The following is a 16,621-nucleotide window of genomic DNA, read 5'->3' on the forward strand; positions in this document are numbered from 1 at the left end:
AAGACCCTGGGTCGGGAACATCTGCTGGAGAAGGGATAGGCTACCCACTTCAGTATTCTTGGACTTCCTTGTGGCTCAGCTGGTAAAGAATCCTCCTGCCAGGTCAGGGAGACCTGGGTTCAGTCCCTGGACTGGGAAGATCCCCTAGAGAAGGGAACGGCTACCCACTCCAGTATTCTGGCCTGGAGAATTCCATGGACTCTATAGTCCATGGGATTGCAAAGAGATGGACACAACTGAGCGACTTTCACTTTCACACTTCACTTTCTGGTGAGTGAGGTTCCTTTCTTTCTGGTAGAGGCTTGTCCAGCTTTATAAAACCAGCTTTTCCTGGTTTGACTGGGTCCTGTGTTTGTGCAGTTCATCAAGACTTCTTTGTACACGGGACCAAGAAATGTACAGTAAATGAGCACCCAGGGAGTACGGCTGTGAGAGAGCAGCAGCTTTAACCAGTGGGCTTGGGCTCTTGACCTATTCTTAACTTTGCTGAGACTCTGGGCCTGGTTCCATGGGGTTGTGCTTAAGAGTAGTTAGTCCATTTTTTAAAAAGAGCCGTTGTTTAGTCCCTCAAGTTGCAGACCTGTTAGGCTATTAGACTTTCCATGCAAAATGTATACCTGTTTCCTTTCAGGATAAATTGTTCACCTGAGTTCCTTAAGTTGTTTATAGAAAAGAGCAAGTGAGATTTAGCTGTGATTTTCTTTATTAATTACGATTATGCTCATAATTCACTCACAGAAAAATCTTTTATAAATGTAAATTTTTGCTTTTGTTGATTTTTCTCTTGGCCTTTGACCCTCTCAATCACTAAGGTTATGAGTTAGTATTTTTACTTAAATTTTCTTGATTCCACGTTTAGCTGTAATTCAGTTCAGTTCAGTTCAGTCGTTCAGTCGTGTCTGACTCTTTGCAACCCCATGAATTGCAGCACGCCAGGCCTCCCTGTCCATCACCATCTCCCAGAGTTCACTCAGACTCACGTCCATCAAGTCCGTGATGCCATCCAGCCATCTCATCCTCAGTCGTCCCCTTCTCCTCCTGCCCCCAATCCCTTCCAGCATCAGAGTCTTTTCCAATGAGTCAGCTCTTCGCATGAGGTGGCCAAAGTACTGGAGTTTCAGCTTCAGCATCATTCCCTCCAAAGAAATCCTAGGGCTGATCTTCAGAATGGACTGGCTGGATCTCCTTGCAGTCCAAGGGACCCTCAAGAGTCTTCTCCAACACCATCAATTCTCCAACACCATCAAACGCATCAATTCTTCGGCGCTCAGCCTTCTTCACAGTCCAACTCTCACATCCATACATGACTACTGGAAAAACCATAGCCTTGACTAGACGGCCCTTAGTCGGCAAAGTAATGTCTCTGCTTTTGAATATGCTATCTAGGTTGGTCATAACTTTCCTTCCAAGGAGTAAGCGTCTTTTAATTTCATGGCTGCAGTCACCATCTGCAGTGATTTGCTTTATAGAGGAGAGAGGCAAGCTGTAGCAAACCATGCTTAAGAACTCGGGCAGTACAATCAGACTGCCTGACTGGTGACCCCAGCCCCACAACTTAGTGGCTTTGGCACCTAAAATAATTAACTCAGTTTCTTTGACCCTCAATTTCCTCGTTAATAATACAAGCTATACTTCATAGTTTTGTGAGGACTCACAGCCGGTGGTTGAAAAGGGATGGGGGAGTGCCTCAAGATAAGTATAGTAGGGGAAAGAATTGCCCCACCCAGAATGCTGTAGTGCCTTGTTGAGAAAAATAACTTATTTGCAAAGCATTTGAAGAATGTCGAGCATTTACAAAGTATCAGTAAAGATCGGGGCTAGCTATTGCGTGTAGCTGATGGAGTTTAATTTTCATTAGCTAGAAATAGCCTTTAATAGTTAGCCTAGCTAATTCTCTGTTCCCTGCCAGAGGAAAATAGCAATTCTAAAGCCAGAATCTCCTGTTGTTCTTAAAGTACCCTTGTTCATAGTGAAGCAACAGTTAGAACTGGACATGGAACAACAGACTGGTTCCAAATAGGAAAAGGAGTACATCAAGGCTGTATATTGTCACCCTGCTTATTTAACTTATATGCAGAGTACATCATGAGAAACACTGGGCTGGAAGAAACACAAGCTGGAATCAAGATTTCCCGGAGAAATATCAATAACCTCAGATATGCAGATGTCACCACTCTTTTGGCAGAAAGTGAAGAAGAACTAAATAAAGAGCCTCTTGATGAAAGTGAAAGAGAAGAGTAAAAAAGTTGGCTTAAAGCTCAACATTCAGAAAACTAAGATCATGGCATCTGGTCCCATCACTTCATGGGAAATAGATGGGAAACCGTGGAAACAGTGACAAAGTTTATTTTGGGGGGCTCCAAAAATCACTGCAGATGGTAATTGTAGCCATGAAATTAAAAGACGCTTATTCCTTGGAAGAAAAGTTACGATCAACCTAAACAGCATATTAAAAAGCAGAGACATTACTTTGCCAACAAAGGTCCACCTAGTCAAAGCTATAGGTTTTCCAGTAGTCATGTATGGATGTGAGAGTTGGACTATGAAGAAAGCTGAGCGCTGAATAATTGATGCTTTTGAACTGTGGTGTTGGAGAAGACTCTTGAGAGTCCCTTGGACTGCAAAGAGATCCAACCAGTCCATCCTAAAGGAGATCAGTCCTGAATATCCATTGAAAGGACTGATGCTGAAGCTGAAACTCCAGTACTTTGGCCGCCCAATGCGAAGAACTAACTCATTGGAAAAGACCCTGATGCTGGGAAAGATTGAGGGCAGGAGGAGAAGGGGACGACAGTGGATGAAATGGTTGGATGGCATCATCAACTCAATGGACATGAGTTTGAGTAAACTCCGGGAGCTGGTGGTGGACAGGGAGGCCTAGTGTGCTGCAGTCCATGGGGTTCGAAAGAGTCAGATACGACTGAGCGACTGAAATGAACTGAACTGAACTTGGAACTGACAGGTCGTAACTGGTTGCCATATTGCTCAGAACATATGCTCAGCATATGTTCTCTCTCTCTCTTTTAAAAATTCTTTATTTTTTTTTTACTATACTGGGTCTCCATTGCTGCATGGACTTTTTTTAGTTGCAGCAAGCGGGGGCTACTCTCTAGTTGTGGTACGTGGGCTTCTCATTGTAGTGGCTTCTCTTTTTGCAGAGCGAGGGCTCCGGTAGTTGTGGTTCCTGGGCTCCAGAGCACAGGCTCATTATTTGTGGCACAAAGACTTGGTTGCCTTGCGGAATGTCAGGTCTTCCTGAACCAGGGATCAAACCAATGTCCCCTGCGTTGCAAGGCGATTCTTAACCACTGGGTCACCAGGGAATCCTTCTGTTTTGTTTTATTAAGGTAGAGTTCACATTTAACCATTATAAAGTATACAGTTAAGTTGTTTTCAATATTTTCACCATGTCATATAATCACCACCACCATCTAATGCCAGGGTTGTTTTCGGCACTCCAAAAAGAAGCTGTATTCCCATTAGGCAGTCACTCCCCATCTTTTGAAGATCGTATGTTCTTAAGGTGCTTTGATGAGATTTGCTTATAGCTAAGATGGATATTTAGTTAGCATTGACTCTTAAAACAGTCAAAATAATTTTGGCCTAGACGAATTTATGGAGCAGAATCTGAAACTTCGTGCTGTTTCAACAGAATCTTGGGTTCCTGCCTACCCAAACTTCCTCAGCCCACATGTGCAGAGAGCTGTGGTCCTATTCAGTCGTGGTCCTTGCCAAGTTCAGCTCTTTTCTAATCTAGCATTTATGGAGCTCCTGTTATGTACCATACACAGTCGTAAATGTTTTAGCTGTATTATTTTATTAAATCTGAAAGCAGTTTTAGTGCACTAGTGTTCCAGTATGTAGCATTGTCTCCATTTTACTGATGAGGAAATGGAAGCTGGATTCACTAAGGTGTCTCACTCCAAGCTGCACCAGCAGTAAGCGCAGGAGAATAGCTGGTGAGTGTCAGGCTCCAGATCCATTAAGAGAACGTCGATTCCACAGCCAGTTGAAAAACATTTCCCAGCACTCCATGAGCAGTGTATTGGTTAACTGATGCCAAAGTAATGCTGAGTAAAAATCTCAGTGAAACATGACAATAAATATCACATATGTGAGTCTGTGAGTTAGCCAATCCTGACTGAGCTTGGCTGGATGGCTTCACCTTTGGATCAGCTAGGGCGCCGCTGTTCCTGGCTGTGCTTGCTCACGTATTGGGGTCATCTGGCTATAGACCGATCTACAGTGGCCTCAGCTGGGGCAACAGGGGCAACTCCTTCTGTTCCGTGTGTCTTTCATCTTCCAGTGTGAGTCCAAGAGCAAGCAAGAACCAGCCCTGCTAATACCCGATCAGGCAAAGCAAGTCCCATAGCCGGCCGAGGATCAAGGGGTGGGGAAAGACTCACTCCTGAGTGAAGGGAACTCCAGGGTCCCACGATGGAGGGTATAGATGGGGGGAGGGTGCAGGATGGGCTGTGTGTGCCACCCCTCTGCCACTGTAGGTTTGTGCTGTAACTCATGAACACTCAGCAGTCACCACGAGCTTGAAACCCCCCTGTGGTTGGTTGTTACTCCATCTCCAGCTTCTTCTCTGCCGGTTCTCTGCATTGTCCTGTACACTGGGTAGTGGAGCTTGTTGTGTGGTTTTCTCACTTCTGGACCTCTTCCCAGCACTGGTCCTTCCGCCTCAAGGGCCTTCTGCATCCCCGTGCCTGGTTCACCCCTCATCCTTTGGGTCCAACTCAGGCGTCATTCTGTGAAGCAAGCAGTCACTGACAGAACCTCAGCCTTGGTTAGAGGCCTTTGTTAATGTGGTAGTGATAATGACCACCTCACTATATTAGACAGTAATTATCATTTTGTTAACATCTTTATTGAGATGTAGTTCACATGCCATAGAATTCACCCCTTTAAAGTGTGTAGTCAGTGTTTCCAGTATAGGCACAGAGTTGTGTAGCCATCACTGCAATCCACGTTTAGAACGTTTTTATCACCCCAAAAGAAGTCTAACCACTGCTAGTCACTCCCTGTTCTCCCTCCCTCAGCCCTTGGGAACCACTGATTTACTCTGTGAACTTGCCCCTTCTGGGTGTTTTATGTAAATGGCATCACACTTAACTATACGTGGTCTTTTGTGAGTGCCTTCTTTCACTTAACTTAACGTTTTCAAGGTCCATCCATGTACATCAGTCCATATAACATGGATCAGTGCTTCATTCTTTTTACTGCTGAATAATATTCCATCATATGCTGTATCACATTTTATTAACCCATTCATCTGTAAATGAACATTTGAATTCTTTTCATTTTTTGACTGTTACAAACAACCCTTAGAATATCTGAGTACAAGTTTTTGTGTGGACACATGTTTTCATTTCTTTTGGATGTATACCTAGGAATGGAAATGCTAGGTCATCTGTTAACTCCATATTTAAGAGTTTGAGAAACTACCAGACTATTCTAAAACAGCCGCACCATCTTATATTCCCACCAGCAGTGTATGAGGGATCCATCTCTCTGTGTTCTCATTAAGACTTTCTATCATCCATCTTTTTTATTTTAGCTCTTCTAATGGGTGTAAAGTGGTTTCTCATTATAGTTTTGATTTGTGTTTCCCCAAAGGCTAATGGTGTTGAGCATCTTATATGTGTTTAATGTCTATTTTTGTATATTTGGAAAGTGCAAGACATGTCTGTTTTAATCCGCTGCCCACTTATTAATTGGGTTTTTTGTTCTTTATATTGAATTAAGAGTCTTATTATATATACACAAACACACACACTTATGTATATATGTATTCTAGGTACAAATTTCTTATTAAATATATCATTTAGAAATATTTTCTCTCATCTTCCCATATTTGCAGATTTATTTCTCCTATGCCCCATTCTGTGGGTTGTCTTTTCACTTTCTTGATGTTATCATTTGCAACACACAAATTCTAAATTTTCAGTGTGGTCGAGTTTCTCTAATTTTTCTTTTGTTTCTTATGCTTTTGAGTTCATAGCTGAGAAACCACTGTCAAACCCAAGATCAGCAGTATTTACTCCTATGATCTATAGAGTTTTATAGTTTTAGCTCCCCCACTTAGGCCTGTGATCCACTTTGAGTTAATTTTTTGTGTATGGTATAGTAATTATCTTTCATGTGTATTTTCCCCACTATCCTCCCCCTGCGAGTGAGGACTGTTTCTTAGCCATCCATGGATCTCAGTGTGCAGACTAGCCACTCTGCCAGTGTTACCCAACAGTGTGTACTTGAGCCCCTGCAGAACTGAGTTTACTGAATTGTGTCTTCATATTCCATCAGCCTATAGAAAGGTCATCAGGCCTGTACGTCCTATGATGATTGTTACTTTATTTACTGCTAGTATGTAGTGGAAGGTAGCACTCATTCTTTCATTTGACAGATATTTATATTGGATGCTCCTTAAGTGCCAGGCTCTGTGCCGATCTTCCAGGACTTTTATGTAGCACCCTCTTCGAGAGGCCAGGTAGGCATGGTGGTCACCTCCATCACAGTAGTGACTCAGCAAATTCAAGATCAGCAAGGTTGCAGCAAGGGAAGTGTGAGTTGATCTGTTCCCAGGCTGCAGGAAATGTCACCGAACTGTTGAAACTCTTCTTCCTAAAAACAGTTGGCCTACACATCTCAAGGCCGCTGAGGTCAAACCTACTCCTGAGGCAGGACTTGAAATTCATGAGGGACCTGGGCTGGTCAAAGGTACTTTCATGGTATTGAATCTGCTTGCCAGGAACATCCGAAACCCTGGTGTCTAAAGCTGACGAGGGTGGAATGTTCTAAGTCAGTGCCCATTTTGACTCGAAGCTGTTATTTCCCAGAGAATCTGTGTAGCTTGGCTCCAGGGTACCCTGTCCTCTCTGAAGAAGGAGACCCTGAGTTTCTGTGGCTGAACCCTTGTCCTCAGTGACCTGGCCACATTCTGAGCCTAAGCAGGAAGGTCAGATTATAGGGAACCTGGTCAGAAGTGGGACGTGAAAGGATCCCTAAAGCAAAAATGAGATACCAGTAAGCAGTTGTTGATACTAGTAGAATTTCAAACTGGAAAATATTAAAGTTTAAACTTCTTTTTTTAGTTTCTTGTAAATATTTCTCCATCCTGACTCGCACAGTAATTGTTAGAAACAGTAGTCCAGAGTTTATTTTATTTATAAATGACTGGTATTTACAGGCATGTGCACTGTCTGCTAACATTGAAGAGATGACACTTTGAAACACTGGAATGAAACTTTTAGAGAATTCATAGGTTCAGAAGAAGTTTCAAAAGGCAGCCCTTATGTAAGATAGCTGACGGAGAAGGCTGTGTCTCAGGTGGTGGTGTACCTAGCCATCCAGAGCCTCAAGATACAGCGTTTCATTTCTCTTTGTCACATGGCCTGAAATTCTGACAGATATCGCAGCCCCACAGCCTTTATCATCAGAGATAACACATTTGTACTTTAAAAAGCAAACAAACAAGTATTGGACTTGCCAAATAAAACATGCGTGCCGACTCTGTGTAGATTAGAGAATCACTTAAGCTAAAGAGTGAAGTGTGAATACTTCCAGACGAGTCAAAGTGGGTCTTTTTAGTACTGTGCTGCCTTCAGACGTGCTCCGGGTGACAGGTTGAAAAGGAAGGAGAGGAGAGACGTTGTGGAAGTGTGCCTGGGCGCTGGGCAGGCCCTCAACTAGGGGGTAATTAAGTCAGGGGTCCAGAGAAACTCGAGGGTGCAGAGTAAGGAAGGGCCCCCAGTGGGTGGAACTGAGTACCAGAAGGAAGGCGGGAGGCTGTGAAGATGGACATGAATCTTTTCAAACCTGACTCAGAGGCTAGCCTTTGCTTTCTGCTTTATCTCTCCAGCATCACTTGTTCTGCTCCAGCACCCCCGTGGAGATTTATTTCTTCCTCAATCAAATAGACTCATGGTCTGGGAATGTGCCCTCTTTAACACTGTAACCCTCATTTTGTTCAGCTTACAAATGGAACTGAGAGCTTCTTGGAAGAGAAATGTTGGCTGTTTAACTGATGTTTCTAGTATAACTTTCTATGGGGAAGTGCATTTCAAGTTACAGCCAATGAACTGGTGAATGGACTTTGAAATTGTAGTATGTTAATAGGTGGGAGTTTCCCATGTTGGGAAAGGTGTTTGGGGAGCAAAACACACCTGACTTGATGGTGTGCTAACCTGTGCTAGAGGAGCCTGTTGACAGATGTGTAAATCAACAGGACTTAGAAATACATTACTCCTTTCTCTGTGGTTGTGTTGAAAGGTAGTTATTTGTTATTTCAATTTAGTGTTTTATTCCTTGGATGTATAGTCTTTTTCAGGCACCTATAAACTTCTCTGTCCCATCAAAATAATTGCAGGTTCAAAATTATTGAGTTCTTAATATATATTTTATTGTTTACTCGAATTTATTTTAAAATACTTATCTAGGTTGATTTCTCTCCTGTATATCTTCCATAGTCTCCCGTTTTGTTAATAGAATTTTGTTTAGTTATTCATCCAGGGTAGAGATTCTGTCGCCTTCCACTTTACGTCATATAGCCACATGATAACGGTCTTGTTATCCGTCCTAGTCTTCTAAAGTGTCCTTTATTTCTTTTTATCATCCCTTTAGTTATCTCTGTCATCCTCATTGTCTCTCACCTGGGCTAGTGCAGTGAGATTTTATCTTCTTCTAATACAGAGTATTTAACACTAAAGGTTATAATTCCTAATGGGCTATGAACTCAGTTTAATGATCGTGACTAAAATTGTTCTTAATAATAGAATAAAAATATAGGGAAACATCTCAGAAAGTAAGGGCAGTGTTTTCAGTTCCGTGTGTGTATAGATGCATACATGTATGTACATAATGCTGGGGATCATGATTAAAATCTATTTGCTGTTGTGGGTCACAATAAGAAAGTATCAGAGAAAGTCAAGAAAACGAGAAAGCTGCTGTTCTTGTCTAACCTTTATGTACCCTCTTTCCCCTGATCTGCCTCTGTGTCTTTCAGTTATTTTTCTAAAATAAGAATCTCATTATCTCACAACCCTGCTGAAGAGCCTTCACTGGCTTCCTGTTGTCTGCAGGATGAGGGCCACACTCCTCAGCATTGCTCATAAGGCCCCTGATCATTTTATCCCAAGGTGTCCCAGGCGCCTGAGGTCCTAACATCCACCTCGTACCATTCCATACGGACATGCCTTTCTCTTCTAACCTTCTGCCTCTCCATGCCCACTACTTGGAATCCATTCTCTGTGTGACAGCCCCATCTCTGAAGACAGAGATCAAATTGTACTGATTTGGAGAATCCCTTCCTGAGTACCAGAGCATCTGCCGTGTCTCTGCCCGTCCTCGTTTGAGGGCTGAGGCCGTGTATTGTGTGACTTCATGTCCCAAGCTCAGCTGGGGTAGTGCGTGCAGCCAGCTCTTGAGTGTGTGTTCCGAGGAACTGTAGTCATTGGTTAAGCTAGTTCACCACCACAACACTAGTCTCTTGGGCTCTTTTTAAAAAGAAAAAAAAGTAAATCTTCCCATTTATTTAGATACTTTCTAAAATGTTTTTAGATCTCAAAGACAGAACTAGATTGGTTCCTTGAAGATTTGAACAAGGAAATTAGAAAATGGGAACAGGAGAAAAAAGAAATCCAAGAAAGACTAAAGGCACTGAAGAAGAAAATGAAAAAGGTGTTGAATGCCAGCAGAATGTGAGTAACGCTTGAAAGACAATGATTTTCATTTATTTTTAATTTGGGTATATTTTGGGTTATTTTATCCTTTCTGGTATTCAGTTTCAGACTATCAAGTAAAGTGAAAATTTTAGACACTGTTCTCATTTCATTTTAAAGAACATCTGTTGGGAATTATCTCACCTACAGCTTTTTCTAAACCTCTCATATTTATACATAAATAAAAGTAGGGCTGCAAGTCCAAGAACATACTTCTGGTCTGAACACCACCTCTTTCTCTGAACATTATCTTTAACCCCTTTTCTTTGTTATAAAATGAGGGGACTTATCTAGATCTAAGGTTTTTTCCAGCACCAAGATTCTGTGGTGATCATTTTATTTATTACTTCCACCCTGAATCTTTAAAAATTTGGTCCTGTAATACGAAGCATTCAGTAATATACATTCAGGCAGTTGTCATATGGGCTAGGTTTGTTTTAAGATTCTGTGCGATCCATTCCTAACCCCTGTTTCCCTAAATAATTGTATGACTCCTCAGCTTAATTGCTACCTACTGTTGAACAAAATACCTGAAGCTTGCTGGCTTAAATTAACTTAATTTTAATTTGATCTGGATCTTGCATTCTGGGCTGTTTTGGCTGGGCCACCCTTCTGCTGGTCTTGTCAGTGGTTCCGCCTGTGGCTGCGTTTAGCTGGCAGTTGGCTGAAATATTTTGGCCTGTTTCTCTCTATGCAGTTTCAGGGCTTCTTCCTTTCCGTGTGACTTCTTCACGTGACTTTTATCTCCAGCACAGTAGCCACACCTCCTGTGTGATGGCTAAGAGCTTCCAAGAGTACACAGGTAGAAGCTGCCAGGCCCTCTGAAGCGTCAGGCCCGGAACCGTCAGCATCACTTCTGCCACATTTTGTTGTTTCGGGCAAATTGCAGGCCTGGTCCAGATTGAAGGGCGTTAATAAGGGGAGGCGTGGTTCCCTGGGGCTCCACTGACCACACTCACTGTTCAGGGCATTTATGTTTCGTCCACTTGCTGTGCCCTGTGATCAGGTGAATTTCATTATGAGTATTGCTAACCTTAACCTTTGGACAGTTTTTAAGTAGTCATTTATAAAGCATGATAAAATGGAAAATACTGCATATGTCATGTAATTTTAATTTTGCTCAAAGTTTCATTAGAAGAACACATGGAAATCTAAAAAGCTTTTTACCTCTTACTGTTTGAGCAAGTACTGTCTTAATTTTTAAGTTACTCAAAAATTCTGGAGTATTTATATTTTAATTTTTTCGTATGTTCAGTTTAGACATACTGTCAAACTAGACAAAATAAATGAAACTGAGACTGTTGATAAAATTTTTTTCTGTGCTATCATAATCATTTCTGTTGAAGAATAATTTTTTATTGTCTTTTCACTTTATTAGTGTATTTCTTTGCCCTTTTCTGTTGTAGTTTAAAGATAGGCTATAGGCTTCTTTATGCTTTTTGTACTTTCCAAAAAAAGCTAAATTTTTACATTTGGATCTTAAAACTTTTTGCATCCCTTAGAGAACAACAAAGGTATATGAGGTTATTTTATTGATTTTTCTATGCTGTAGATCACAGTTGGTATTCATTAAGAAATGAATGGTCACGAGGAGCTCATGGTAGGTGCAGTGATGCAAGTCAGAGATAATTGTTGAAGGAAGGCAGAAATTCCATGAAAAGCTACCCAGTGTTGAAAACTTAGAGGAACTGTTTTACAAAAGAACTGAAACGGCATTTAAATCAGTAGTTTGCGGAAACGGGTTTTTATCCAGCAGAGATGACTAAAAAGGTGTGAAGGAGAGCATGAAAGAGGCAGAACTCTCTTGGTACAGGGCATTGCTTATTAAGAATCAAAGATTTACACACTTTGTTTTGAAGAATTATCCTACTGTGTGCATGTGTGTATGTGTGTGTGTAATTGGACTTCAGGTTCTGGCTTAAAAAATAGAAGGCTGTTTTCATTTTGAGTGAGAACCTATGTTACACTGGTGATGACCCAGCACCTTATTCCTCTGTCCTATGTTGAACCACCTGGATGGAGGTGCTCCTGACACAGGACTGAGACGGGGTCTGTGCTGCAGACACACAACGCAGACTGAAGAAAAGGCGATCTGCCTTCCAGGGGTAGAAGGGAAATCTTTCCAAAAGGAAAAGGACCCAAATTATTTGCCTATTTAGAAGATACTAGAAATGTAAAGAAATCAAGAAATGTTTGCATGGATGTAGAATTTACTGTGTGAGGTTGTGCGTTTAAAAATCTTTGAAAATTGATTAAAATTTGGTGATTATGCTTTTGCAGGTATACTCAGGAAAACGATGGAAAGGAAAAGGCGCTTGAATTACTTCTGGATCAGTCCCTTGAAATCAGGCAAATTAAGCTTAAATTTATTTTTGTATCTTACTGTATTATTAATATCAGAGGCACAGTCTGAATATAGACATCCAAATATATTTTTGCTTATATGTTTCTTTTAAATAATTGTTTCTCTTTTTAAAAATTCTGTTTTATTATTTATATTAATAAATTTATTCTTTAAGTATTTTTATTTTATGATGTTTTCTACTTTTATTTCTCATTGACAGTATAAAAAGTCCTAAATTTAGCATTGTTCATTACTCTTCATTTCCTTTTAATTAACCTGAAACTAAAAATGTATTTTAAAAACTTACATTACTTGAATAACAGTCTCAACTATTGTAGTTCATTGCTCTACAATTAAAAAATTATTAAAGAATGTTTGTTATGAACCTATAAAAAGTTTTCCTTTTAATCTTTACTACTGCAAATAATGTTTGTACATACTGAAGCCAGTATGTAAAGTTTATTAACATAATCAGATTAAACTTCACCTAACTTCATAAAAATGGGTAATGAGTCTTCCATTAAGTAGCCAAATGTTGGGCAAGAAGTTTCTCTGGAAGATGTTCTATTGCCTGTTGGTGGCATGACTTCAGCGCTAACCTGACTTCACCCTTTGTGAGCTCACTGGTTATGTTTTTTTCAGTTAATTTTTTTTGTTTTCTGTAATATTTACAGTAATACATTTACAAATGAGAAAATGAAAATAGAAGAGAGTATAAAGAAAGGGAAAGAGCATTATGAAGACAGTCTTCAGAGGGCTCTGGATGCAGAGGTGAGTCCGGAGTACTCAGTGACTGACAGATTCGGCAGGGTGTCATTTGTTTACTCCGCGTTTAATTACACATGAGCAGGACAGCATTGCTGGGAAGTGTGGAGGCTGAGGGGTATCCTTTCATCCATAATCCTGCCTCCCTGAAACAACCACTCTCTCCTTACCATAACTTTAAAATTTTTTACCTTTATGCCTCTCTTATGATAGAGTGTACACCATGTTTTGTGACTAGCTTTCCTTATTTAACACAATTCAGTCATTTTCAATGTTCTGTACTTTTAATGGTTTCATTATATTTAATCAAGTGATGTACCATGAAGTAGCCAACAGTGCTGGAAAAGGAACTTGGAAATAATATACTTACTAAGAATATATACTCTCTTTCCTCCCCCTGGAAGAATATATACTAAAGTCAGTATACTATTTGAGAAACTACTGAGACAAAAATAATTATCTCTGGCTATATTCTGTTGAATTCCTGAAACATGGTTGCCTTTGTTTTTCTAATTTGCAAAGTAAATGTTATTTATTAGTAAATGTGTCCACGATTATTTTAGAAAGGTAAGGAAGAGCTTAACTCTTGCAGTCTGTAAACATGGGTCTTTAAAAGAAATGTCAGCTATGCAGCTGCTTTTCTAAAGGAAGGAAGGAAAAAAAGAGTCCCAGTGTTTACTTCTGCCTCGTGGGCCCTTTTCCTGCATCTCTGTCCCCAAGTCACCCAGTTCCCATTTACCACCATTTAGCAAGCAGTTTTGCCTGGTGGGCCCTGTCAAGATTACTGACACCTGAATTAAAGCAAGGCCAGTCTACATTTTCTGCAGTGACTTTGACACAAATGGCCAATTGGCTTCTGTGGGGAGCCAGAGTCTAAAGTTTTCAAAACTTACCCTTGCTGGTAGTAACTTACCCTAAGCTGTGCAGTAGCACCTTGCTATGCGCCCCTCCTCTGTGTGATAGTTTGCACCTGCTGGTCCCAGACTCTACTCCATCCTCTCCTCCCCTCCCACTTGCCAACCAAGAGTCTGCTTCCCAGGCCTTTAAATCCATAGGTGCAGCCTGGCGCTGTTCTGCAGGGTCCTGGCTCTCTGCTTACCATGGTCAGCACCTTAGATTATGCACACCAGGTGTATACTTTCAGGTAACCTAGCTCTGTGCTCCTGTATGGCTTCAGCAGTAAGCCTTGTGGAAAGTTTCATATCTAAGAAAGTATCACTCTAGGAATATAATTTTACTATTACTCTGTTTTTCTGTTTTCAAATCCTAAAGTTTTTTTAAAATTGATTTTGGGCTGTGCTGAGTCTTCCTTGCTGCATGTGGGCTTTCTCTAGTTGCCCCAAGCAGGGGTGTCTCTTGTTGGGGAACATAGCCTTTGGGAGTTCGGGCTTCAGTAGTTGCAGCACACAGGCTCAGCAGTTGTCGTGCACAGGCCCAGTTGCTCCAAGGCCTGTGGAATCTTCACAAAACCCAGTGGACCACCAGAGAGGTCCGAAAAGTTTTAGTTCAGGTTCACTTGAGAGAAACAATAGCTAAATTCTGGTCACTCTTCTGCTCATGTGTCATTTAAGGAGAAACTTCAAAGTGGCTTAGAATGTTTGCTTTCACAGCTTTGAAATAGTTCGTTTTAAAATGCTTATATTCTCTCATCTAATGGTAGGTATCTGTGCTTGAAAACTGGAAGGACGTGGAAGTGTGTAAGTTACGGAGCATGGAGTCACAAGCCGAAGGGCTTCTCAAGAACTTGAAGCTAATGAGCAGGTACTGTGGTGTCACAGGTGTCTTTCCACAATCGTTATTGAGGAAATAAAGATTAGGGCTGACTTGATGAAAAATTATATTCAGTTCAGTTCAGTCGCTCAGTCGTCTCCGACTCTTTGTGACCCCATGGACTGCACCACGCCAGGCCTCCCTGTCCATCACCAGCTCCCAGAGTTTACTCAAACTCATGTCCATTGAGTCGGTGATGCCATCCAAACATCTCATCCTCTGTTGTCCCCTTCTCCTCCTGCCTTCAGTTTTTCCCAGCATCAGGGTCTTTTCAAATGAGTCCGTTCTTCTCATCAGGTGGCCAGAGTATTGGAGTTTCAGCTTCAACATCAGTCCTTTCAATGGATATTCAGGACTGATTTCCTTTAGGGTGTACTGGTTCGATCTCCTTGCAGTCCACGGGACTTTATTTTTAATAGTTATTATAATTTACACATGTTCAATCATGGGAAAATCAAAACATATCAACAAAATGATAAATTATCCTAATTTTCAATTGAGTTATAACTAGTTAATTTAGTTTTGTGGTAAATCCATTAAGGTGTGGGGGGAAAAAAAGAAAATTTATACATAGTTATTCACTAAGTAATATATAGTGATGGTTTAGTCACTAAGTCATGTCTGACACTTTGTGACCCCATAGTCTGTGAACCTATCAGGCTCCTCTGTCCATGGGATTCTCCAGGCAAGAATGCTGGAGTGGGTTGCCATGCCCTCCTCCAGGAGATCCTTGCAACCCAAGAATTGAACCTAGGTCTCCTGCATTGCACGCAGATTCTTTACTGACTGAGCTAAAAGGGAAGCCCAAGCAGTATATAGAAAACTTATTTTCATATCAGTAATTACATTTCTCCAGGCTAATTTTAAAAGGTTGAATAGTAGTCCAGTGTACAACCATGTCATGATTTATTAAATAGCTTTGTAGTGGGAGAGCTGGGTTGTTTGCACATTATGCTATTCAGAGCTGCACTGGGGCACATATCCTTATAGCTAAATGATTAGTCATTTCCATGCAATGAATAAATTCCTGGAATGAAGATCACATTTTTGAGGCTTTTCAACAGTGGCCTTCCATAAGAATAGTTATTTAACAGTCCTACCGGTAGAGTGTGGGAATGTTGCTTTCAAAGATATTTACAAATGGTCATTTTTTCAACTTCCCTGGTGGCTCAGACTGTAAAACGTCTGCCTACAACACAGGAGACCCAGGTTCAATCCCTGGGTCAGGAAGATCTCCTGGAGAAGGAAATGGCAACCCACTCCAGTATTCTTGCCTGGAAAATCCCACAGACGGAGGAGCCTGGTAGGCTCCACAGTTCATGGGGTCACAGAATCGGACACAACTGAGCGACTTCACTTTCTTTCACTTTTCTTTCATTTTTCAACCCTCCATAATCTCTACCTGTTTTTGTTTATTTTGCTTTCTTTTTGGGATAAGGTTTACCATGAGAAGCCAGAGAGTCCTTCAGTCTAGAATGTAGCACTTTTCTATAAGGATTTTTGCACATTATTTTTCATCTGGTCCTTTTATCATATTCCACATACAGGTTTTAACTTTTTAATTCCTAGTGTTTTTTTATTTAAATTTCAAACCCTCAGTGTTGAACCAGAGATTCTACAGGTCATGGAAAAACAGTTTTAATGTACAGTTCTTTTTTCAAGATTAAGTTTTTTTCACATCAGAAAACCGTTCTGATTAAAGGTAAACTGGTATGCTGATTCAGATTACAGGACTAATACATCCGAGGTTGAGATCGTGTGTTGTTCAGTAGCCAGTGTGCAGCACGCCACGGGCTCTGGATTGTGCATCTGGGAAACAGAGCTCTCAGGCCGCGCTTTATCTAATAGCACTGACTGCTTAGTAAGCCTCATGGTACACAGGTGGTCTTTCTTAGGGGGTCTGTGCTAACTCTGCTCATTCCACCAAAGGGTGGCAAAAGAGGAAAACCATGAAAGCAGTGTTCTGGTTCTTCTTTAAGATGTGTGAGAACAGACATAACCACGGATTGGTGGGAGTGGT

The 16,621-nt window shown here is 41.1% G+C and overlaps 1 protein-coding gene across 1 annotated transcript in view; it reads left to right on the forward strand.

The window, feature by feature from the left end:
• TTC3 (tetratricopeptide repeat domain 3) overlaps positions 1-16,621 on the forward strand; it is a 125,439-nt gene that overhangs the window by 95,477 nt on the left and 13,341 nt on the right. Inside the window, exons 36-39 of the mRNA XM_052645052.1 lie at positions 9,562-9,701; positions 12,003-12,071; positions 12,741-12,837; positions 14,492-14,592. Of these exons, the coding sequence (XP_052501012.1) occupies positions 9,562-9,701; positions 12,003-12,071; positions 12,741-12,837; positions 14,492-14,592 (407 nt within the window). The remainder of the gene's footprint in view (positions 1-9,561; positions 9,702-12,002; positions 12,072-12,740; positions 12,838-14,491; positions 14,593-16,621) is intronic.

This window comes from Budorcas taxicolor, chromosome 1 (genome assembly GCF_023091745.1).
Source record: "Budorcas taxicolor isolate Tak-1 chromosome 1, Takin1.1, whole genome shotgun sequence".
NCBI lineage: Eukaryota > Metazoa > Chordata > Mammalia > Artiodactyla > Bovidae > Budorcas > Budorcas taxicolor.